Source organism: Elephas maximus, chromosome 9 (genome assembly GCF_024166365.1).
Source record: "Elephas maximus indicus isolate mEleMax1 chromosome 9, mEleMax1 primary haplotype, whole genome shotgun sequence".
Classification (NCBI taxonomy): domain Eukaryota; kingdom Metazoa; phylum Chordata; class Mammalia; order Proboscidea; family Elephantidae; genus Elephas; species Elephas maximus.
Genome location: NC_064827.1, coordinates 108,069,420 through 108,095,393, shown reverse-complemented (window position 1 = coordinate 108,095,393; position 25,974 = coordinate 108,069,420). Strand labels below are relative to the sequence as shown.

Here is a 25,974-nt window from a genome sequence, read left to right as displayed (position 1 = left end):
GACACACGAGACTAAGTGGGCAGCTTCTGTCTGGAGGCGAGATGAGAAGGCAGAGGGAGACGGGAGCTGGTTGAAGGGACACAGGAAACACAGGGTGGAGAGGAGGAGTGTGCTGTTGCATTATAGGGAGAGCGATTAGGGTCACATAACAATGTGTGTATAAATTTTTGTATGAGAAACTGACTTGAATTGTAAACTTTCACTTAAAGCATAATAAAAAAAATGAGGCATCTTGGTAAAAAAATTATGATTTAATGTGAAAAATTAATATACTCTGTAGGTTTTTATACAGGAAATCTGTCTTAATCATCTAGTGCTGCCATAACAGAAATACCGCAAGTGGATGACTTTAACAAAGAGAAATTTATTTTCTCACAGTCTAGTAGGTTACAAGTCCAAATTCAGGGCGTCGGCTCCAGGGGGAGGCTTTCTCTCTCTCTCTCTCTCACTCTCTCTCTCAGTTCTAGAGGAAGGTCCTTGTCCTCAATCTTCTCCGGGTCAAGGAGCTTCTCAGATGCAGGGACCCCGTGTCCAAAGGATAGGCTCTGCTCCTGGTGCTGCTTTCTTGGTGGTATGAGGTCCCCAACCCTCTGCTTGTTTCCCTTTTCTTTATCTCTTGAGAGGTAAAAGGTGGTGCGGGCCCCACCCCAGGGAAACTCTCTTCACCTTGGATCAGGGAGGCGACCTGAGTAAGGGTGGTGTTACAATCCCACCCTAATCCTCTCAACATAAAATTACAATCACAAAATGGAGGACAACCACACAATACTTGGAATCATAGCCTAACCAAGTTAATACACACATTTTTGGGGGGACATAATTCAATCCATGACAGAATCTGAGTGTTAAATTTTAATTTTTATTTAGCCACAGTAAGATCTCCCCATTATTGTATTGAATTTAGCCCTCTGGATCTAATACAAGGGACCCTGGTGGCGTAATAGTTAAGAGCTTGTCTGCTAACCAAAAGGTCCGCAATTCGTATCCACCAGGCGCTCCTTGGAAACCCCATGGGGCAGCTCCACTCTGTCCTGTAGGACTGCGCTGAGTCAGAATCGACTCGATGACAAGGGGTTTGTTTTTTTGGTTTATCTAACACAAACTGCTGCCTTTTCTGTGGCCTTTGCCTATTGAACTCAGCCGTAAGATCAGAGTTCAGACTTAGTTCTTCTTATTCTTTTCATCACTGGTCATGAAAACAGAACCTGGGAACAGTGAGCAGGACTTAGTTGCCTGGAAGAAGTATTTTCAACTTACTTAAAAACACACCATTATTCTGGTTAAATGTTTTGCTGCTAAGTAACTTTTTGCAACATCATTTTAGGAAGAAAAAAATCATTGCAAAGAAATGGTCCCCTTAAGGTCCTTAAGGTCAAAAAAAAAAAAAAACAAAACCATTACATATTACTATTATGTTTCAATGTAAAAATATACAGAAGAAGTGTTTTAAAAGATCACGGTGAGGGTGTGATAATGTACCCTTGGTAATCGGCAAGGAAAATAAATTCACTTCAATCCACTGGTTTGCGCTCAGTTAAAGTAAAGCCTTTCTGATTGATAATTTCCCTGAGGTGGGGGGAAGAGGCCGTTAGACCCAATTTTAAAAGTCTGAATTGTAGAATATTTTAAATAAGCATGAATATAGTTCTTTAAGTATGTATTTGTAAAGTAAGGTATAAATACAAACTACAGTTTTAATTCAGGATGGGCCAGAGTTAATGTCTTAAGCATTGGGCTTGTAAACTCGTTAGGAGCAAAGCTTATGATTATAATCATGTTGAGAGAATCCTTAAATTTTTCTGTCCTAATATGGTGAAAATTGAGCAAGTTCTAAAATTTGCATTAAAAAAGTTTGCATAGGAAGAGGGTATTTTAAGCTTGTTTATTTTATAATAATACAGAATGTTTCTAACATATGATTTACTCCAGATAAATGGGATTTGAATGAGACATTTTTGCAGTACTGACTGAAGAGAAAACTAAATTCCTTTTTGAAATTTCTTCTCATAATTTGTCTTCTGTATTATGGAAATATTGGACTTTAAAAAAAAGTTGTGTTTACTGGAAGGACGCAGAAGAAATGAACGTGAGGAGGTAGAAGTGGAGCAAGCAAGGACAGGTGTGGGCATGAGACTTCTTAATTCATAGTGTGAATACATTGCTCCAGTTTTTGAACTATGTAAATGTATTATCTGTTCAAAGCAAAAAAAATGCAATATAAAGAGAAAAAGTATTAATATAAAAATAAATATAAAAATATAAAGAGAAAAAATGAAATTCAAACTGAGAAAAATATTTGCAACAGATGTCACATCTAAGGGATAAATTCTAAAGCCATTTATAAATATATGTGTGTGTATATATGTGTGTGTATATATATATATATATATATATATATATATATATATATATATATGGAAACCCTGGAGGAGTAGTGGTTAAGCGCTATGGCTACTAACCAAAAGGTCGGCAGTTCGAATCCACGAGGTGCTCCTTGGAAACCCTATGGGGTAGTTCTGCTCTGTCCTACAGGGTCGCTATGAGTCGGGATCGACTCGATGGCAATAGGTTTGGTTTTGTATATATATATAAACTTTGATAACTTAGTAAGAAAAGGCTTATTTTTCCTTAGAAAGAGATGGGTGAAGAAAATGAACAAGTAGTTTATAAAACAGAAATTAAAAAATTACGTTTATGTCTGGAGTTTCATTTTTTATTGTTGTCTCTACCCCACCCCCACTTTGTGGGGGGAAGTTTCCTGATGAGAAGTGAGACCATGTGCTCAGTATGTGGGAAGGAGGCCCAGGAGCAATGGGTGGCCTCATCAGCTGTGGTCACTCAGGTCATTCTGGGACACAATGTGCTTTCTCTGTCTGTCACTGTACCCTGAACCCCTGGATATAATGTGTCTGTGTGAGTCTATTTGAGGACGTACTTTCATTTATAAGTTCTGATGGAGTTCATACAGTGGCAAGAAAACAATTTTAATGCTCCAAGAAATAGTTATTTCTGGAAGCTGGAAAATGAATTTTTGATTTGTTATATTTATTTTTGATGACCGTTTACTTCTGATACTGTCTTTTCATCTCAAGCAATCTTTCCAGATATTTTGCTGAAGTTTCTCTCTCCCTCTTTCTTTAGATGGCAGCCACCGTAATGATACTGTATGTGTCCAAGCTAAATAAAATAATTCACTTTCCTGATTTTGACAAGAAAATTCCCGTAAAGGTATGTGATGAAAAGTATATATAACTATGATGGAAGATGTGAAAATAATATGGAATTACAAATTGGTTCAGGGTAAAGTGTATACATACTGTCCTTTCTTGCACTGATATTGCTGTTCAGTGCTGTTGAGTCAGTTCTGACTCATGGTGACCCCGAGTACAACAGAACTTGGGGTTGCTATGCAAAAAGGAATATATAAAAGGAATAAAACTCTATTCTTTATATAAAGAATACAAAAGGAATCAAACTCTATTCTTTCGTATCTTGCTTCTTTCACTTAATATGCTGATAGGATTCATCCATGTCGTTGTGTGTTGTTGTTGTTGTTGTTGTTAGGTGCCATCAAGTCAGCTCCAACTCATAGCGGCCCTATATACAACAGAATGAAACATTGCCCGATCCTGTGCCATCCTCACAATTGTTGCTATGTTTGAGCCTACTGTTGCAGCCACTGTGTCAATCCATCTCGTTGAGGGTCTTCCTTTTTTCACTGACCCTCTACTTTACCAAGCATGATGTCTTTCTTCAGGGAACTGGTCCCTCCTGAAAACATGTCCAAAGTATGTGACTTGAAGTCTTGCCATCCTTGCTTCTAAGGAACATTCTACTGTACTTCTTCCAAGACAGATTTGTTCATTCTCCTGGCAGTCCATGGTATATTCAATATTCTTCGCCAACACCACAATTCAAAGGCGTCAATTCTTCTTCGGTCTTCCTTATTCATTGTCCAGCTTTCACATGCATATGAGGCAGTTGAAAATACCATGGCCTAGGTCAGTTACTATAGGGTCGCTATGAGTCAGAATTGACTCGATGGCAATGGGTTAATGGGTAGGTCAGTTGCACCTTAGCGTTCAAGGTGACACCTTTGCTTTAATTGTTGTGTATAGCTGTATTCTTTTCTTTTCATTGTATGAATATACCAAAGTTTATCTGCTCTATGGTTGATAATAATTTGAGCTGTTTCCAGTTTGGGGCAGGAAGAAAAAAAAGTACTACTTTGAACAGACTTTCAATTTGATCCTGGTGCATAAATACACAACTTTCACACCTTTGTTTTGGAAAGGTACTTTTGTTGGATGTAGCTGGCACAAATTGCTTGCACTTGATTACTAACCTAAGGATGCTGGCTGTAGAAACGATGTAGTGGAGGTGAAGGCGTCTGACTTCATGCAGGGGAGAGAGAATCACCATCAGCATCAACAGCCCAAGGCTGATTGCTATGAGGTGGAGGTCAGACATACCTGCACCCTTCGATCTTTTTACCAATTCTGACCCCAGCTGTTCCTCCCATGGCACTCTCTACTTCTCTGCTGGGTTCGATAATTCCTTGCAATGGCCACTCAGACTCATGAACCGTACTTACAGTTATGGAGTTTATTAGGGAAGTAAAAGGTTACAATTCATGATATAGTTCTTTGATGGGGACAGACTCTTCTTAGCTTTGCCTGCAGGTAGGCCTTTCTCTCTGGCCCTTGGCCTCTCAGCCCCTTGGGGCTCTTGGGCCAGCCCAGCCTCTGCCCTGCTCAGGCAAGTGTTACAAAGCTCTTTAGTGCCACTTATAAGTGCACAGAGGCACCCCACTGCACCAGTAAGTCTCAGCCCAAAGGTGCTCCACTCTCTAGCTACGTGGGTTGGCAAGGCTAGCTCCACTAACTGTCTGAAGACACCCCACTCTGCCAGAAAGTTTCATGCCCAAAAACACTCAGCTCTCTTGCTCCTGGGACAGGGAAGCCCAATGCACTGTCTCCTGCTGGTCTTCTGGTTATACTGCTGCTGGTTCTCAGCCACACTTGCCACCACTTCTCACTGTCTTGCGCCATCTCTAGTGTTACAGTTCTCTGACGCCTGGATCCAGGGAATTTTCAGCACAGGGACCCCGGGTCCAAAGGATTACCCCTGCTCCCAGCTCTTCTTTCTTGGTGGTAGTGGGGAATCCTCCTTCTCCTGTGGGATTAGATCTCTTTTAAGCCTAGTCAGATGGCAAAACTGACCAATCCCCTTGTCAGGATTCCATACACCTTATTTGCATGGTCCCACCCACACAGGGGTTCCATGTACCTTACTTGCATTATTAGCAAGCTGTCTGTGTTAGGCTGGGTTCTGTAGAGAAGCAAAACCAGTAAAGCGTGTAAATATATATGTAAATATATGTTGTTGTTGTTAGGTGCTGTCAAGTCAGTTCTGACTCATAGTGACCCTTTGTGCAACAGAATGACACACTGCCTGGTCCTGTGCCATCCTGACAACAATTGTTATGGCTGATCTCATTGTTGCAGCCATTGTGTCAACCCTCTTGTTATGTATTGAATTTTGTCATCCCAAAAACGTGTGTATCAGCTTGGTTAGGCAATGGTTCCAAGTATTGTGCAGTTGTCCTCCATTTTGTGATTGTAATTTTATGTTGAGAGGATTAGAGTGGGATTGTAACACCACCTTTACTCAGGTCACCTCCCTGATCCAATGTAAAGGGAGTTCCCCTGGGTTGTGGCCTGCACCACCTTTTATCTCCTAAGAGATAAAAGGAAAGAGAAGCAAGCAGAGAGTTGGGGACCTCATACCACCAAGAAAACAGCACCAGGAGCAGAGCACATCCTTTGGACCTGTGGTCCCTGTGCCTGTGAAGCTCTTCGACCAGGGGAAGATTGAAGACAAGGAATCTTCCTTCAGAGCTGACAGAGACAGAAAGCTGTCCCCTGGAGCTGACAGCCTGATTTTAGACTTTTAGCCTACTTTACTGTGAGAAAATAAACTTCTCTTTGTTAAAGCCATCCACTTGTGGTATTTCTGTTATAGCAGCACTAGACAACTAAGACACATCTCATTGAGGATCTTCCTCTTTCTCACTGACCCTCTACCAAGCATGATGTCCTTCTCCAGGGACTAATCCCTCCTGATAACATGTTCAAAGCATATGAGATGTAGTCTCACCATCCTTGCTTTTAAGGAGCATTCTGGTTGTACTTTTTCCAAGACAGATTTGTTGGTTCTTCTGGAATTCTATGGTATATTCAATATTCTTTGCCAAAACCACAATTCAAAGACTTCTATTCCTTGGTCTTATTCATCGTCAGGTTTCTCATATGTATTTGAGGTGATTGACAACACCATGGCTTTGGTTAGACACACCTTAGTCTTCAAGGTGACGTCTTTGTTTTTTTTAAATATTTTAAAGAGGTCTTTTGCAGCAGGTTTTCCCGGTGCAATGCATCTTTTGATTTCTTGGACTGCTGCTTCCGTGAGTTGATTGTGGATCCAAGTAAAATGAAATCCTTGACAACTTGAATCATTTCTCAATTTAGCATTACTTTGCATATTGGTCCAGTTGTGAGGATTTTTGTTTTGTTTATGTTGAGGTGTAATCCATGCTGAAGGCTGTGGTCTTTGATCTTCATCATTAAGTGCTTCAAGTCCTCTTCACTTTCAGCAAGCAAGGTTGTGTCATCTGGATAATGCAGGCTAATGAGTCTTCCTCCAATCCTGGTGCCCTGTTCTTCATATAGTCCAGCTTCTCAGATTATTTGCTCAGCATACAGATTGAATAGGTATGGTGAAAGGATACAACCTTGACACTCATCCTTCCTGATTTTAAACCACGCAGTATCCCGTTGTTCTGTTCGAATGACTGCCTCTTGATTTATATACAGCTTCCTCATAACTACAATTATGTGTTCTGGAATTCCCATTCTTCGCAATGTTATCCATAATTTGTTACGATCCACACAGTCAAATGCCTTTGCATAGTCAATAAAACATTTTTTTAAACATCTTTCTGGTATTCTCTGCTTTCAGCCAGGATCCATCTGACATCAGCTATGGTATCCCTGGCTCCATGTCCTCTCCTGAATCTGGCTTGAATTTCTGGCAGTTCTGTTGATATACCACTGCAGCCACTTTTGAATGATCTTCAGCAAAATTTTACTTGCATGCGATATTAATGATACTGTTAGATAATTTCTGCATTCGGTTGGATCACCTTTCTTGGGAATAGGCATAAATATAAGTCTCTTCTAGTTCGTTGGCCAGGTAGCTGCCTTCCAAATTTCTTGGCATAGACGAGTGAGTACTTCCAGTACTGCATCAGTTTGTTGAAACATCTCGATTGGTATTCCGTCAATTCCTGAAGCCTTGTTTTCTGATAATGCCTTCAGTGCACCTTGGACTTCTTCCTTCAGTACTATCGGTTCCTGATCATATGCTACCTCCTAAAATGGTTGAACGTTGACCAATTTTTTTTGGTATAGTGACTCTGTGTATTTCTTTTGTCTTCTTTTGATGCTTCCTGCGTTACTGAATATTTTTCCCGTAGAATCCTTCAGTATTGCAACTTGAAGCTTGAATTTTTTAAGTTCTTTCATCTTGAGAAATGCTGAGCATGTTCTTTCCTTTTGGTTTTCTATCTCCAGGTCTTTGCATATGTAATCGTAATACTTTACTTTGTCTTCTTGAGCCAGCCTTTGAAGTCTTCTGTTCAGCTCTTTTCTGTCGTCTCTTTCCACAGATGTAGTCGGTTTGATTCCTGTGTATTCCATCTGGTGAGGTCCACTCCAGATGCGGTGTTTCTCCCCTCAGCTGCGGCATAACATCTCTTACTTTCCTTTCAGCCATTACAGACAACAACCAAAATAACCATCTAAGAATCAAAAGTTTCACTTTCCACACCTGTTCAGTCTTTCTCTTATAAAGCCCCACACTTCCATGAGTCTGGAGCCATTGCAATGAATCCCACTTCTGATACCAACTGTAAAAATGGCATAGTGAAGGCATCCGACCTCCTCTAACTTCACATGGGGGAGAGAGAATCACCATCAACATCGACAGCCAAAGGCTGATTGCTGTGAGGTGGAGGTCAGACATACCTCCATCCTCCAACCTTTTTACCAGTTCTGACACCAGCCATCCCTCCCATGGCACTCTCTACTTCTCTGCTGGATTTGATGATTTATTGCAGTGGCTGCACCGAATTCACAAACCATACTTACACTTTTGGGATTTATTAGGGAAGTAACAGGTTACAATTCAGGATACAATTTTTTGATCAGGGCAGTCTCTTCTCAGCTGTGCCCAGATGCAGACCTCTCTCTGGCCCTGGGCCCCTTGGCTATTGGCCTCTCAGCCCCCCAGCCATCAACCCCTTGGCCCCTCAGCCCCTCGGGCCTCTTGGTCTCACCCAGCCTCTGCACTGCTTGGGCAAATGTTACAAAGCTCTTTAGCTCCACCGTAAGTGCCCAGAGGCAGCCCACTCCACCAATAAGCCTCAGCCCAAAGGCACCCAGATCTCTAGCTCCATGGGTCAGCAAGCCTAGCTCCACTGACAAGTGCTCAGAGGCAACCCACTCCACTAGCAAGCCTCCTGCCCAAAGGTGTTCAGCTCTCTTGCTCTGTGAGTCAGTGAGCCTAGCTCTGCCAAGTGCTCAGAGATATTTCACTCTGCCAGCAAACCTCCTACCCAAAGGTGCTCACCTTTTCCCTTCAAGGACCAGGAAGCCCACCGCACCATCTCCTGCCAGTCTCCTGGTTATGCTCCTGCAGGTTCTCTGCTGTGCTTGCCACCACTTCTTGTCATCTTGCGCTGTCTCTGGTGTTACAGCTCTCTGTCTCCTGGGTCTAGGAGGTTCTCAGTGTAGGGACCACAGGTCCAAAGGGTGGGCTTTGCACCCACCTCTTCTTTCTTGGAGGTAATGGATTTCCCCCTTTTGCTCTGGGATTGGCTTTCCTTTAAATCTAGCAGGATGGCAAAGCTGACCAATCCCCTAGTTAGGGTTTCATACACCTTATTTACATAGTCCTACCCCCACAGGAGTTCCATGCACCTTATTTGCATTATTAGCAAGCTGTCCAATCCTCTTGGTGGGCATGAGCACCTTATTTGCATAATCTCAATCATAGTGTGGGAATCACAAAGACTATGGCTAGAAGGCCCATATTAAGTAATTCACTGCACTGCATTGGTTCGAGCCCACCCAGCGAGAGAAAAGTTCTGGCAATCTGCTGCCGTTAAGATTACAGCCAAAAAAACTGTATGTAGCAGTTCTTCTCTGTAACACATGGGATCGCCGTGAGTCGGAATTGACTTGACAGCAACTAACAACAACAAAATTTCAATTTGGCAGTTGTTTTCTTTCAGAATTTTTGAAGATACACTTCTGTTGACTTCTGGCTTCCATTGTTTTTCTCTGATTTTATGTTTCCCTTTAAATTTTGGTCTATGAATTCATGACCATCTTTCCAGTTCTTTTTTTTTTTTTAATGAGAACACTTTGTATGTGTATGTGTTCTGATAAAAGTTTATTTACAAGAACAGATTATGGGCTGGATTGGCCGACCACCTCTCTTTCCCCAGGTATTTGCATGATCCATTCATCTTATGAACTTTCATCTTATGAAAGTTTTAAGTTAATTTATCTAGCATTTTGAATTTTTTTTAGAAGGAAGATTACCTCAAATAATCTAGCCCACTGTTACTAGAAATTAGAAGTCAATGCTGTTGAATTATATATTGAAATGGGGCAACTGATTGTTTTCCTGCCTAGGACCTCTGAAGTTGTTAATATCACCAACTGTGTTATTATTCAGTCATTTGTAAGTTGTTTACCAGAATGTTAACTAATAAAGAGGAATATCCTGGATCTATTATAGTTTCTCCCTTATGTGTTCTTTCTTGAGCAAATCTCCTGTACTAAAAATTCTTTAACATTTCTCTGTAGATGACAGTATTTCAAAATGCTTCAAAATTCATCTTATCTGAGTTGTATGCTTAATGTCTTTTTTAAAAAATATTTTATTGTGTTTTTGGTGAAAGTTTACACAGCAAATGAGGTTTCCATTTGACAATTTCTACACAAATTGCTCAGTGACATTAGTTATATTTATCAGATTTTGTCAACGTTCTCTTGAATTGCATTCTGGTTGTTTCATTTCTAGCATTCTGATTTCCCTACCCCCATATCTTCTCGTCTTTGCTTTAGAGTAATTTCTGACTTTTTGGTCTCATATAGATGGTTTTTTAATGGAACCCTGTATTCATGGATGTTATCCTTTATCTTGTGTGCCAATCTGTTATTTTGCTAAAAGGTGATCTCAGGGAATAGTTTTGGTTCAAGGTTTAAAGAGTATCTCAACTGGTCCAGTAAGTCTGGACTTTTTAAGAATTTAAGTTCTGTTCCGTGTTTTTCTCTCATTCCGTCAGGGTCCATCTACTGTGGCTCTGATCAGAACCGCCAGTAGTGGTAGCCAGGCACCATCTAGTTCTGGTCTCAGGGTAGATAAGGCCATGGCTCAAGTAGGCTGTCAGCCCTGTAAACTAGTTTCTTCTCTGAGACTTTGGTTTCCTTCTTTCTCTTTCGCTCCTAGTGAGTAGAGACCAATAGTTATATCTTAGATGGCTGCTTGCAAGCTTTTAAAACCCCAGACTCTACTTACCTCACTAGGATGTAGAAGATGAACTTCGTGATGCCAGCTGTCTGAGTTGTCCTGAGACTAAGGTTTGCTGAATGTCTTTTTAGTGGAAAAAGAAATGTTGAATCAACCTTAACAGATATGGACTATTATAAGTGTTAAAAAGTTCTGAGTTATTGTGTGGCCGTATGAAAAGATTTTTTTTTTTTCTTATGAAAGAGTAGGCCTTACATTTTATCTGTTTCTTCAATATATTCTGAACAGTGTCTCTCTGAAAATCAGAAAATAATTCAGGAGCTCAGGGTTCAGTAAACTGAATTTAAGTGCTACTGGTTCATTGTTTGACCTTGTTAGATATTTAATCATTCCAGGCCCTTAAGACAAATTAAGTAACTCCAAAGTAATGTGGCTAGTATACATAAGCTTTTTGAAAGGATCACCAACCTTGTGACATTCCAATAAAAGACACAACCTTTGCCTTTGCCCAGAAAATATATATATGTACAGATAAGGAAACTTTGCACACTATTTCGTGGGCACCCTGAAGGTTGCATACAGACTGTACACCCCCATTTCACCTCGTCAAACCAGCCAGAGCCTGCACTTCAGAGAGATTCTTGTCCATATCTTTCCTTTATAGAAATATTCTACCAAGGGGAAAAGGGTAAGATTTCCATTTCTATCCAGTTCCCTGCTCCGGCCCCATCCCTCCCCACCATGATTTTGGATACCACTGCCCACTATTTTGACCCCAAGGAAAAACTCATGGATTTGTGTGGATTCTGGAAAATTCAAAGTCACTGGAGTCAATGGAGCTCAAGTCATTTGCCTACAGATTGGGAGGGAGGGGGAGGTGAACGCTATCATTTTTATATGTGAAGGAAAATACATTATTAGAATTCTAACCAGATGTTCTTTCTTTTTTCCTTGAAGCTGTTTCCTTTGCCTCTCCTCTACGTTGGAAACCACATAACTGGATTATCGAGCACAAGTAAATTAAGGTAGAGTACAGAATAATGATTGATAGGAGGTTCTTATTTATTTGCTTCTAATGGTACAAATTATTATTTGCTCAGCATACGGATTGAAAAGATGTGGTGAAATGATACGACTCTGACAAACACCTTTCCTGACTTTAAACCATGCAGTATCCCCTTGCTCTGTTCAAATGACTGCCTCTTGATCCATGTACAGGTTCCTAATGAGCACATTAAGTGTTCTGGAATTTCCGTTCTTCACAATGTTATCCATAATTTGTTATGATCCACACAGTCGAATGCCTTTGCATAGTCAATAAAACACAGGTAAACATCTTTCTGGTATTCTCTGCTTTCAGCCAAGATCCATCTGACATCAGCATTGATATCCCTGGCTCCACGTCCTCTTCTGAATCCAGCTTGAATTTCTGACAGTTCCCTGTAGATGTATTGCTGCAACTGCTTTTGAATGATCTTCAGCAAAATTTTACTTGTGTGTGATATTGATATTCTTTGATAATTTCCACATTAGGTTGGATCACCTTTCTTGGGAATAGGTGTAAATGTGGATCTCTTCCAGGCTGTTGACTGGGTAGCTGTCTTCCAAATTTCCTGGCATAGATGAGTGAGTGCTTCTGTTGCTGCATCGGTTTGTTAGACATCTCAACTGGTATTCCGTCAATTCCTGGAGCCTTGTTTTACAGCAATGCCTTCAGTGCAGCTTGGACTTCTTCCTTCACTACCATCGGTTCTCGATCATATGTTACCTCCTGAAATGTTTGAACATTGACCAATTCTTTTTGGTATAGTGACTCTGTGTATTTCTTTCATCTTTTGATGCTTCCTGTGTCATTTAATATTTTACCTGTAGAATCCTTTAGTATTACAACTTGAGGCTTGAATTTTTCCTTAAATTTTTTTCAGCTTGAGAAATGCCAAGCATGTTCTTCCCTTTTGGTTTTCTATCTCCAGGTCTTTTTACTTTACTTTGTCTTCTTGAGCCACCCTTTGAAATCTTCTATTCAGCTCTTTTACTTCGTCATTTCTTCCTTTCGCTTTAGCTACCCATGGTTCAAGAGCAAGTTTTGGAGTCTCTTCTGACATCCATTTTGGTCTTTTCTTTCTCTCCTGTCTTTTTAATGACCTCTTGCTGTCTGTCTTCACGTATGACGTCCTTGATGTCATTCCACAGCTCGTCTGGTCTTCAGTCTTTAGCGTTCAATGTGTCAAATCTCTTCTTGAGATGGTCTCTAAATTCAGGTGGGATATACTGAAGGTTGTCCTTTGGCTCTCGTGGACTTGTTCTAATTTTCTTCAGCTTCAGTTTGGACTTGCATAAGAGGAATTGGTGGTCTGTTCCACAAATGACTCCTAGCCTCATTCTAACTGATGGTATTGAGCTTTTCCATCGTTTCCTTCAGAAGCAGTTGATTTGATTCCTGTGTATTCTACTTGGTGAGGTCCAACATAAACTATGTTGGTGAAACAGGGTATTTGTAATGAAGAAGTCATTGATCTTGCAAAATTCTATCATGTGACCTCTGGTATCATTTCTATCACCAAAGCCATATTTTCCAACTGCCAATCCTTCTTCTTTGTTTCCAACTTTTGCATTCCAATCATCAGTAAGTATCAATGCATCCTGATTACATGTTTGATCAAATTTCAGAGTGCAGAAACTGGTAAAAATCTTCAATTTCTTCATCTTCGGCCTTAGTGGTTGCTGCGTAAATTTGAATAATAGTCGTATTAACTGGTCTTCCTTGTAGGCGTATGGATATTATCCTATCACTGACAGCATTGTATTTCAGGATAGATCTTGAAATATTCTTTGTGATGATGAATGCAATGCCTTTCCTCTTCAAGTTATCATTCGTGGCATAGTAGACTATATGATTGTCCAATTCAAAATGGCCAATACCAGTCCATTTCTGCTCATTAATGCCTAGGGTATTGATGTTTATGTGTTCCATTTCATTTTTGACAATTTCCAATTTTCCTATTTCATTAAGGATTGCAAAATGGTGACTTTCTAGTTATAGCACTCCTGCATTTATTGTCTGAAATTCTTCAATAATGATAAACTTTCACTAATTCACACAGGAAAGGCAGGATAAATGCGTTATTTATAAATGGTCAGGGTGATAAATGAATGTCCTGTTCCCTTCAGTAGTGACCAGGGAGGGTTGTTTTTTGCTTTTTTACTATCATTATGAATTTATGGGTTTTTGCTTACTTGGTAAGTTTAAATTCATTATAGAAATAATTTTTTTAAATTGTGGGGAAATATGTATATAACAAAACATTTGCCATTTCATCATTTTTTATGTGTACAGTTCAGTGACATTAATTATACTCATGTGCAACTATCACCACTATTTGTTTCCAGATTTTTCCATCACCCTTTAAGAAACCCAGTGCCCCCTAAGCAATAACTTCCCTCTTTCCCCCTCCCTCTTGCCTCTGGAAACCACTAATAAACTTTAGTCTCTATGTATTTGCCTATTCTAGATATTTCATATAAGTGGAATCGTATAGTAATTGTCCTTTTTTGACTGACTTCTTTCACTCAGCATAATGTACAAATAATTCTTTGGATGCTCAAATTGTTCCATATCAGGCCAGTGGAACCCTTCAAGTTGGCTCCTATGTCTTATGGACCTAGTAGTCTTTGATTACTTCTATGCTTTCTGGCATAAAATGTCTCAGGCTTATATTTTTCCTGCCATTTTTTCAAGGATCCTTGGTTATTTTTAATGTTAAATGATATTTAGAGACCACAATCTGGATGCCGGATGTATTTTGAAGGAAGGGCCTATACAATATCCTGAGGAATAAGATGTGGGGAGAGAAAGAAAGAGACAAAAGGACCTCATAGTTTTTAGCCTGATAAAGTGGAAGAATGTGGTTGCCATTTATTGAGGTAAGGAAGAATGTGGGTGAAGAAGTTTGGGATTATAAGTCAGGGGTTCAATTTTGGACATGTTGAATTTGAAATGTGTATTAAACTGAATATCCAGGTGGAATGTTGAATAAGCAGTTAGATATTATAGTCTGGAGTTCAGGGCGAGGCCATGGATAGGGATATATGTTGGGAGCCAGTAGCACAGAGATGGAAAGATTAAAGCTATGAGACTGAATGAGAGTATACAGAAAAGAAGAGAGATATAAGGATTGAGCCTCAGCTACTCAGATGTTAGGAGGACTGGGAGAAGAAGAGGAGACAGCAGTTGAGAACAAGGAGGAACCAGTGAGAAAGAAGGAAAACCAAGTAAATATGATGTCCCAGAAGCGAGGGAAGAGGGAGTGATCATCTAGGTCATCAAATGTTTCTGAGAGGTCAAGTAATATGGGAACTGAGAACAGTCTATTGGGTTTAGCAACATGGAGATCATTGGTGACCTTAACGAGAGCAGTTTCAGTGGTGTGATGTGGGGTGAAAAGCCTGTTTAGGGCAGAAACTTAAGAGGGAATGGGAGGAGAAGAATTGGAGAGTTGAATCCTGGCAGCATTGAAGACCCGCCTAAAGTTTGTGGTCATGATGCCCTCAAGGAATTAAAATATAGTAGGTGATATATATATATTTTTTTAGGTGATAAAGAGGAGCCTCTGGATAGAACAAGTGGTTAAGGGCTGGACTACTAACTGAAAGGTTTGGAGTTCAAATCCACCCGGCACCTCCAAATTAAGGCATAGTGATTTGCTTCTGAAAGATCATAGCTTTGAAAACCCTATGCAGCAGTGCTACTCTGAAAACATGGGGTCTTCATGAGTTTCAATCAACAGGATAGTAACTAACAGCAACAGCTGATGGCAGACATATGGACAAATAGTGCCATAACAGATTACCTAGCCATCAGGGAATTCAGAATCAGATAGAGTGAGAGCCTGAAGGAGTCACGGATACAGAGGAGAGTGAGAAGCTTGCAGGAAAGCCTCCATCAGGGATGTTGTAACTGAGCTGAGTCTTCTTTTAAAAATTTTACTCATTTTGTTGTTGTTGTTAAGAATATACACAGCAAAACAATACACCATTTCAACAGTTTCTACATGTACAATTCAGAGACACTGATTACATTCTTTGAGTTGTATAAACATTCTCATCTTTTCTGAGTTGTTCCTTCCCCATTAACATAAACTCAATGCCCCTAAGTTTCATATCTAATCTTTCCAGTTGCAGTTGTCAACTTGATCCCATATAGATAGCTTTTAACAGAGCACAGTGCTCTTTACTAGTTGAGCTAAATGATTGTTTGGTTTTCAGAAGACTTCAGGGATATTTTTGGTTTAAGGTTTAAAGATTTCTCAGAGCAATAGTTCCGGGGGTTCATCCAGCCTCCATGGCTCTAGAAAATCTAGATTCCATGAGAGTTTGAAAGCCTGTTCTACGTTTCCCCCCTTTTGATCAGGATTCTTCTATAGAGTCTTTGATCAAAATGTTCAGTAATGGTAGCTGGACACCATCCAGTTCTTCTGGTCTCTTGGTAAAGGAGGCAGTTGTTCATGGAGGCAATTAGCCACACATTTCATATCCTTCTCCTATTGCTGACACTCCTTCTTCCTCTGTTGCTCCAGGTGAATAGAGACCAATCGTTGTGCCTCGGAAGGCTACTTGCAAGCTTCAAGACCCCAGGCACTACACAACAAAGTGGGAGGTAGAACAGAAGCACTAAACTCAGTATTAGGCCAACTAACTGTAATGTCCAATGAAACCTCCACACCAAGGAACCAAATTCCAGGAGATGTTTGGTTGTACATAAGGAGCCTCGCCAGTTACTCTTTTTTTTTGTGGTTGTTGTAAATGTATCTATTACACAACTTTTGCGAATTCAACTTTTTACAGGTGTACAACTCATTGACAGCACTTACAATAATTGGCTCTGCAGCCCTACCCTTAATGGGATTTTTCCATCACCTTAAACCTAAATTCAGTACTCCATAAGCAATAATCCCCTTTCCCCCTCACTCCTGCCCCTGCTAACCACTAATAAACTTTGGTCTCTATACATTTGCCTTTCTTGTCATTTCATATAAGTGAGGTCATACAATATTTGTCCTTTTGTGACTGGCTTATTTCACTCAGCATAATATCTTTCAGCTCCGTCCACATAGTAACATGTATAAAGATTTCATTGTTCTTACTTGCTGAATAGTATTCCATTATATATGTGTATCACATTCATCTGTTGATGGGCATTTAGGTTGTTTCCACCTAAATGCCCATCAATAGATGGATTTCATAGTGCTGCAATGAACATTGGTGTACAAATCCGTGTTTTCAAGTCTTTTGGGTATATACCTAGGAGTGGAATTTGCTGGTCATATGGTAGTTCTATTTTTAGTTTTTTTGAGGACCTGCCACACTGTTTTTCACAATGGCTGTATCATTTTGTATTCCCACCAGCAATGGATAAATTTTCCAATTTCTCCACATCCTCACCAACATTTGTTCTTTTTTTTTTTTTATCTTAGCCATCCTCCAAAAAAAAAAAGAAAACGAAACCCATTAATATTGAGTCGATTCTGATTCCTAGCCACCCTGTGTAACAGAATAGAACTGCCCCACAGGGTTTTTCTTGGCTGTAATCGTTACAGGAGCACATAGCCAGGTCTTTCTCCTACAGAACCACTGGGTGGGTTTGAACAGCCAGCGTTTTGGTTAGCAGCCAAGCACTGAACTGTTTGGAACACAAGGAGTCTTTTTTTTTTCCTCTTTCTTCTTTCTCTCTCTCTCTTTTTTTTTTTAATTGTGCGTTAGGTGAAAGTTTACAGCTCAAGTTAATTTCTCATACAAAAATTTATACACATATTGTTATGTGTTATTAGTTGTAATCTCTATAATGTGACAGCACACTCCCCCTTTCCATCTGGGGTTTCTTGTGTTCATGCCATCAGTTCCTGTCCCTTCCTGCCTTCTCATCCTGCCTCCCGATAGGAGCCACCCATTTGGTCTCGTATCTGCTTGAATTAAGAAGCACACTCTTCACACGTATTATTTTATGTTTTACAGTCCAGTCTAATCTTTGTCCGAAGAGTGGGCTTCAGTAATGGTTTTAGTTCATTGTTAACATAGCGTCCCTGGTGTCTCACCAGAGCTCTTAGCCATCCTAGTGGGAGTGAAAGGGTGTCTCATTGTGGTTTTGATTTGCATCTCTCTGATGGCTAATGACCCTGAGCATCTTTTCATGTGTTTGATGGCCATTTGAATGCACTCTTCGGTGAAATGTCTATTCAAGTCCTTCGCCCATTTTGTGATTGAGTTATTTGTCTTTTTGTTGTTGTCAAAGTTCTATATATATATTTTGGTTATTAGATTCTTTTCAGACATATGGTTTCCGAAGATATTCCCCAGCTGGTAGCTTGTCTTTTCACTTTTTTGGTAAAGTCTTTTGAAGAGCAAAAGTTTTAACTTTTATGAGATCCCATTTATTTTGTCTTTTGCTGTTTGTGCTTTCGTTAGTGTATTAAATAATCCATTGTTAAAAGCTAGGCTCAACAGCGTCGGCCTACATTTTCTTCTAAGAATTTTATGGTTTTAGTTTGCATGCTTGGGTCCTTAATCTGTTTTGGATTTGCTTTTGTGTATGGTGTGAGGTACGGATTCTGTTTCATTTTTCTGCATGTAGAAATCCAGTTTTCCCGGCACCATTTACTGAAGAGATTTTCTGTCTCCATCGAATGCACTTAGCACCTTTGTCAAAAATGAGTTAACCGTAGATGCTTGGGTTTATTTCTGGACTTTCAATTCTATTCCATTGCTCTAGTTGTTGTTGTAGAAAAACAACTTTCACTAAAGCCTTCTGCAACAAAGAGATTTTTATTGTGTCATATCAGAAAACAAAGATGAAAAATTGGCTGCAAGCACTCAGGCTAAAACAGATCAAAATTAAAAAAATACAACCTATAAGTGCTTTTTATACAATTTTCACAGGTGCTAATTCATTATGAGTGAATTACTTACAAACTATGATTGGTTAAAGACAAAGAGCTAAGATCATGACTGGGTGACCTTTTCTTGTTTCTCTTTTCTAACAATTTGGTCTCTTGGCTCAGGAGTCCTGGGTCTGTCATATAACGGTTGTTTTTTATTTGTTATCTGGGCTATGTATATGGGTAGTTCTTTAACTCGCTTCCTGGGATAAATTGTTATTTAGTTTTTGGTACACACATCCACTGTCAATTGAACCAGTTAGAGCACGCTGTCCCACCCCTTTGATGTAGTTTCCTATAGCCTTAAAGCTTTTCTGATTCTGACAAACAAATTGGCCTTTTGTGGTTGGGTTGACCTTTTATCAGTGTCTATTGTTTTTTTTTTTTTTTATTGTTATACCAGCACCAACCTGTTTTGATTACTGTAGCAGTATAATATGTTTTAAAATCAAGATGTGTGATTCCTCCTACTTTGTTCCTGCCTTTCAACATCGCTTTAGCTGTTTGGGGCCTCTTGCCATTCCCTATAAAGCTGAGGATTGGTTTCTTCATTTCTGTAAAGAAAACTGTTAGAGTTTTCACTTTCTTGATGGTGTCCTTTGAGGGGCAAAAGTTTTCAGTTTTTCTGAAGTCCAATTTATCTATTTTTTCTTTTGTTGTTTGTGCTTTTAGTATTCTACCTAAGAAGGCTCCGCCTAACCCGAAATCATGAAGATTAGCTCCTATACTTTCTTCCATTTTTGCTTTACATTTAGGTCTTTGATCCATTTTAAGTTAACTTTTTGCATATGGTATGAAGTAGGCATCCAGATTTACTTTTTGCATGTGGATATCCAATTTTTCCAACACAGTTTGTTAAAAGACTATTCTTTCCCCATAACATTGTCTTGGCACCGTTGTCAAAAATCAGTTGACCATGATTGTAAGGATTTATTTCTGGATTCCCAATTTTATTCCGTTGATTATATGTCAATTTTTATGCTAGGACTAGATAGTCTTGATTACTCTAGGTTCGTAGTAAGATCTGAAATCAGAAAGTGTTAATATTTTTCAAGGATCCCTTGTGCTTCCATATGAATTTTAGCGTCAGGTTGTTAATTTTTGCAAAAAAAAAAAAAAAAAAAAAAACTAGCTAAAATTTTGATGTGCTCAATCTGTAAACCTAATGGATGAGTATTTCCATCTTAACAACATAAGTCTTCTGATCCATGAACATGGGATGCCTTTCCATTTATTAGGTCTTTTAAAAACTTTTTAACAATGTTTTGTAGTTTTTGGTGTACGAGTCTTACACTTCTTTTGTTAAATTTATTCCTAAGTATTTTTGTTAGTACTATAAATGGAATTGTTTCATTAATTTCATTTACAAATTATCCATTGCTAGTGTTTAGAAGTACAATTTATTTTTTTATATTGATTTTGTATCCCATAACTTTGTTGGTCTCATTTATTACTTCTAATAATTTTTTTTTTTGTGTGGATTCCTTAGAATTTTCTATATGTACCTTGTTATCTGCAAATAGAGGTTATTTTTTCCTCTCCAAATTGGATGCTTTTTTCCCCCCGGCCTAATTGCCCTGGCTAGAATGTTGGATAGACATAGTGAGAGTGCACATTCTTATTTAGTTCTTGATCTTAGGGAGGAGAGCATTCAGTTTTTCAAAGTGTATCTTACCTGGCTTTAAAAGGTGGCATCTAAAAAATACCTTGGAAATTTAATTAAAAATATTAAAACTTTTTTTGCGTACTTTGAAAAAGGAGGTTTGGATCAGTCTCATAAGACATCTTTAATTGTGGATATAAAGTTCTTAAAAATTCTTCACAGATGCTCGCTGGTTGTAGTGTTATTGATAATAGATAATGTGGTCAGGAAGGGCAGGGCTCTGTCCCTCCTGGGCTGCTGTTCTGACTTTCCTTTCCTAGTTCATCACCTTCTCATGGTCTCATCTGGAAGCAGAAGGAGACAGGCTGTTCAATCCCTGAAGTCCATTGGCCATGCACTGAGCTGAGTCTTGGAGTCTGTGGGTTTTGAGAGTGGGTGAAAGGTTCTTAAGTATTTTATTTTTAAAAAGACAGTGTGCCTCATTATGTAAGGTCTGGGGGAAAATCCATAATTTTATCCCCTAATAAACCCATTGTCACTGAGTCGATTTTGACTCATAGTGACCCTGTCGGACAGAGTTGAACTGCCCCATAGGATTTCCTAGGAACAGCTGGTGGATTGGAACTGCCTGGTGGTTGGCAGCCACCAGGGCTCCTTATCCCCTAATACACTATTTTAAATATTCATTTCAGTCTTTTTCCATGTAGAGAATGTATTTTTTTATTGTCATACACTCTACATAGTTTTGTATCTTCTTGTTCTATTTAATATTTGTTTCCCAGAAATGGTAAACTCTTTATATTACAGAGCTATATGTATAATGTTCCCTCAAGTGGATGTGTCATAATTTATTTAACCATTGTCTTGTCTGACATTTTGGCTGTTTTGATGTTTTTTTCCAAAGATACTACTGCTGTGACCATTTTTGTGCACATGGTCTTTTCCTTCTTTTGGGTTGTTACCTTAGGATAAATTTCCTAACAAGGAATAATTAGGTCTAAGATTAAGAAAAGAAAACAAATGTGTTGCCGTTGAGTTGATATGGACTCATAGTGACCCTATAAGACAGAGTAGAACTGCTCCATAGGGTTTACAAAGAGCAGCTGGTGAATTCAAACTGCTGACCTTGTGGTTAACAACCAAGTTTTTAACCCCTGGGCCAGCAGGGCTCCAGGCCCAAGATTAGGACCGTTTAATGACTGTTGATATATAGTCTCAACTTGATTTGCCAAAGGGTGGATTGCTTCACATTGCCACAAACTATGTCCATGTGGGTGCCCTGGTGACACAGTGGTTAAGAGCTTGGCTGTTAACCAAAAGGTCGGCAGTTCGAATCCACCAGCTGCTCTTTAGAAACCATATGTGGCAGTCCATCTGTACCAATTTTAGCACAATCTTTGTAGTTTATTTCTTTAAACTCTTATAGACAGTGGAAATCAGATAAAAGCTTGAATTTATGCTATATATGGAGTTAAAATTATCAATAAGATTTATACATACATGTTGTTTTTGTTGTTGTTATGTGCCATCAAGTTGGTTCCAACTCATAGTGACCCTATGTACAACAGAATGCCCTGCGCCATCCTCATAACTGTTGCTATCTCCCCTTTTAACCACTTTCCAATGTTAGGGAAGAAATTCCAAACAGAACCCCAAAGTAATACAATGTTTTAAATTGCTAATAAGTGAAAGTGGCATAAGATTATTAAATCTGCATTTCTTTCATTATTTAATATGGTTAATTAATGGTCTATGTCAGAATCAATGTTAATTCTTTATATTTAATTTGGAAAATTAATAGGCATAATTAAAAGTGTACAACATGTTAAAAAAAAAAAAAAATGCTTGTTGTCTGATGTTGCACTTGGATCTTTCCCTGACAGCCTGCCGATGTTTACGGTGCTCCGCAAGTTTACCATCCCTCTGACTTTGCTCCTGGAAACCATCATACTTGGGTGATTGTTTTGCTTTTCCTTGATTTTTCCAGTGCTCCCTTCTCCTGGCATTATTTTTACTCAAGGAATTCTTGCCATCTAGTCAGCTTTCCAAAGAGTTGATTTAAATCACTATTGCAATAACTTCGGGGCACACGGTTTATTCACTTTAACATAGTTGTCTGTCCAGGTGATTGCCTAAGAATTAAAAAAAATTATTTTTGCCTTCTCTTTAAGTTTTTAAAAAGCGTTATTTCTTATTACAAACATGCTTTGTATTTATTATAGAAAAAGTATAAAATTCAGATAACAAATTCGGAAAATAAAAACTACTGACTTTTATTGGGAACGAAAAACCCTATTAAACGTTTTTGGCTACTTATTGATTTCCCTGACTGTTCTGCCTAAAAATTTGATGAGTGGTTTTTCTTAATTTTAATATTACTTTAAACAAATAGTTAGACAAAATAAATTACAAAAAAAATAAAGAAAGAAAAAAAAAAAAGCCCAAGCCAAAAACAAATGAGAATCTGTTTTCTGAGCCAGATGGTATATACACTGATTTTGGAAAACAGAGAGAGCAACTGTCCATGTATATATGTAGGAGTGCAGGAAATCAGAAATTGATTCTCATGCCTTGATTATAGTGTGAATCAGAGTAAATTAATTTTGGTAATTTTGGTATAATAACTTCTCATTAGAGTACTCAGGCTGACATCCAGAAAGGTGATTCTTGATTTTGTGGTAAAGAAATATTTAGCAGCAATGAAATTTTGATAATGGCTCAATGTTTTAAGCTCTGACATTGAATTTTATCTTTTATTTTTGGATGATCGATACAAGTACAGGTCAACTAGACCGACCAGTAGGAGCGCATCTGTGTTTTGTTCCGGCGTCTTTCTAGTGAGAACAGAGAAATCAGTTCATGATGAAATTAAGAAAACTGCTTAAGGAAAAAAGTAAATTTAGTTTGATTCCTAGTCTACTTAGAAACACTTTTAGTGCTTTCTCTATATAAAGCATTGTCCCTTAGATTTTGGCTTTAAAAGTGTTGACTGTCTATTTTTGGTTTGTGTTTTGAATGTAATTCTTACTTTTGATGTCCTCTCCTCCCCCTTTCCTTTCTTTTTTTTTTAAACAGGAAGCAGTATTCATTGAGCATCACTGTCAGCGTCTTCTCCATCATTCTTGGTGCTTTTATAGCAGCTGGGTAAGACCGCGGACTGTTTCTGCTCAATGACTTCTTTGTGTCTTTGACAATAGGCTCGGCCCCATCCTCCGTTTTTCCATTTTCCATCTGGCTGCAATTGAATTGAGCAGCCAAGAGACAAATCTGTTGAAGTCAGTGGAATCCCCCATGTGCTCCTGGGAAAGTTAAACTGGGTTCCAAGTTGGCCAAGACATTTCTGACAATGTATAGAGCATTAAACCCAAACTAAAAGTTGCTGTCGGGTTGACTCTGACTTGTGGCGACCTCGTGTGCGCCCGAGTAGAACTGAGCTCCACAGGGTTCTCAGTGGCTGATTTTTCAGAAGTAGATCGTCAGACCTTTCTTCAGAGGTGCCTCTGGGTGGACGTGAACCAGCAACCTTTGGGTTAGCAGCTGAGTGTGTTAGCTGTCTGCACCACCCAGGGACTCCAAAGAGACCATTATGAGATACTAAAAGAGCTTTTCTTCATAAAAGGGAGAGAACTGCTTACTTTTATTACTGAATGTTTGTCTTCAATTTAAAAATAAGAATTTTAACTTGAAAACCCTAAGGATCACAATGGCTTGATTCACAACTGATCATGGGGATGGCATAGGCCTGGGCATGGAGTCGCCATGAGTTGGGAGCTGACTCGATGGCAGATAACATCAACAACAGCGATAATATCTAATGAGCTGAGAGGGTAAATAGTATTTCCAGAAGCATCTAACTCACTGCAGATCCAGCTTGGAATAGTGATTCTCAGCCTTTCCCTTCCTCCAGCACTCAGAGAACGGATAACATTCCTGGGGTGGTCTTCACAGTTCTTAGCAGCTGGCCAGCTGTGACCTTTCCTTCTTTCCTCTCCCTCAAACTCCATCAAAATACAGTAGTTGAAGAACAGCCTTGGTCAGATGAGCCAGTTTATGCTGTGGTAAGAAAAAACCCCCACATCCCGTTGGTTTGACATACCAGATTTATTCTGCACACGCTAAGCAGGCAAACCTACATGGCTAATGTTTGAGGGAGGGTTGTGCTCATGGCAGTTACTTGGAGACCAGGCTGATGGAGTGTGGCACCCCACCGGACCAGTGGAAGGAGTGGCTCTGAGGGGCACAGGTCAGATTCTGAAAGAGAGAGGCGGGAAAAGCCAGGTTGATCGGCTCTAGACTTATTAGGGAACTTAGAGAAGCCAGTGCCAAGATGCCAGCGAAGGGCAGAGCCAAGTCACCTGGGTAGAAGTCTGCACACAGTGGTAAGGGGTGGATGTTTATATACCCAGTGCTTATGTGCAAGAATATGTACAAGGGAGTCAGGAAAAAACATGTCTAATCTATGATGGGAAACCCTGGTAGCATAGTGGTTAAGAGTTTGGCTGCTAACCAAAAGGTCGGCAGTTCGAATCCACCAGACATTCCTTGGAAGCCCTGTGGGGCTGTTCTGCTCTGTCCTACAGGGTCGGTCTGAGATGGAATCCACTTGACAGCAATGGGTTAATCTGTGATGGGTGAAAAACTCTAAGTTTTTGTACTAGTTAGTGGGTTTCAGTTGATGCTGTCTGAAGCCAGGTGTTGGGTGTGTTTTTCTCTTGGATCAAGTTACTTGCTCAGTAAGGTACTCTGGTTCTCTCCCAGAATTCTTTGCAGGCAGAATCCATCTTGTATTGTTCAGGGCCCTCTCGTGGAGTCTCTACCTCAAAAGGGGCTTCCTCAGTCATCCAGGCAGGAAAGGGAATCTGGGGAATTGTATTCGGGTTCCTAAAGCTTCATTTTATTCACCAAAGCCAGTCACACAGCCATTCCTAGCTTTCAAAGGTGCGGAAAAGTATAGTCCAACCATTCCGCCGGAAAAGATTGAAAGTCTGTGAACAGCTTAATGACAACCATGAGGAGTCACCATGAATCTGCTCTTATTTATAAAACAGATTCTCAAACACCTGTGCTTTTACTACTGCCCTAGACAAATTAAAGGTAAGATCTCTGACAGCTGACCAAGGGTTCAGGGAGTAGGAACACCCCTTTGGGAACCCCTGGCCCCTAGAGTGGGAAAGCTGAGAACGCTGGGAATGGGAAGCAGGGGCTGCTCACTGAGGAAGTGAGCAGCCCCTGCTTCCCATTCCTCTGGAAGCCTGGTTGCCTGCCTTCTTTCCTTCCTTTCTTCCTCCCTCTCTCTCTCCCTTCAAATATATATAAAACAAAACATTTACCATTTAGGTATTTTGGGCTTGTACAGTTCAGTGGCATTAATTACATTCGTCATGTTGTGCAACATTGCCACTCTCCTTTTCCAGTTTTCTCATCACTGTTAACAGAAGCTCAGTGCCCCCTAGGTGGTGACTCTCCCTTCCCCTCTCCCTTCTGCCCTTGGTAACCACTAATCATCTTCGGACTCTATACATTTGCCAATTCTATATATTTCATATAAATGGGATCATGCAATATTTGTCCTTTTGTGTCTGACTTCACTCAGCAGGATGTTTTCAAGGTTCATCCCGTTGTGGCATGGATCAGGACCTCATTTCTCTTTATGACTGAATAACAATTCTTTATATGGAAATACGGGGCCCTGGTGGCACAGTGGTCAAGAGCCACAGCTGCTAACCAAAAGGTTGGCAGTTGGAATCCACCAGGCACCCCTTGGAAACCCTGTGGGGCAGTTCTACTCTGTCTTATAGGGTCACTATGAGTCAAAATTGACTAGATTGCAATGAGTTT

The 25,974-nt window shown here is 39.7% G+C and overlaps 1 protein-coding gene across 4 annotated transcripts in view; it reads left to right on the top strand.

Moving 5' to 3' along the window:
* SLC35D2 (solute carrier family 35 member D2) overlaps positions 1-25,974 on the top strand; it is an 82,597-nt gene that overhangs the window by 30,164 nt on the left and 26,459 nt on the right. For 3 of the 4 annotated variants that reach the window (XM_049894906.1, XM_049894909.1, XM_049894910.1), the window contains 4 exons: positions 3,142-3,228; positions 11,560-11,627; positions 22,020-22,091; positions 23,212-23,280. In XM_049894906.1, the coding sequence (XP_049750863.1) occupies positions 3,142-3,228; positions 11,560-11,627; positions 22,020-22,091; positions 23,212-23,280 (296 nt within the window). The remainder of the gene's footprint in view (positions 1-3,141; positions 3,229-11,559; positions 11,628-22,019; positions 22,092-23,211; positions 23,281-25,974) is intronic. The other variant, XM_049894907.1, reaches the window with a different exon arrangement.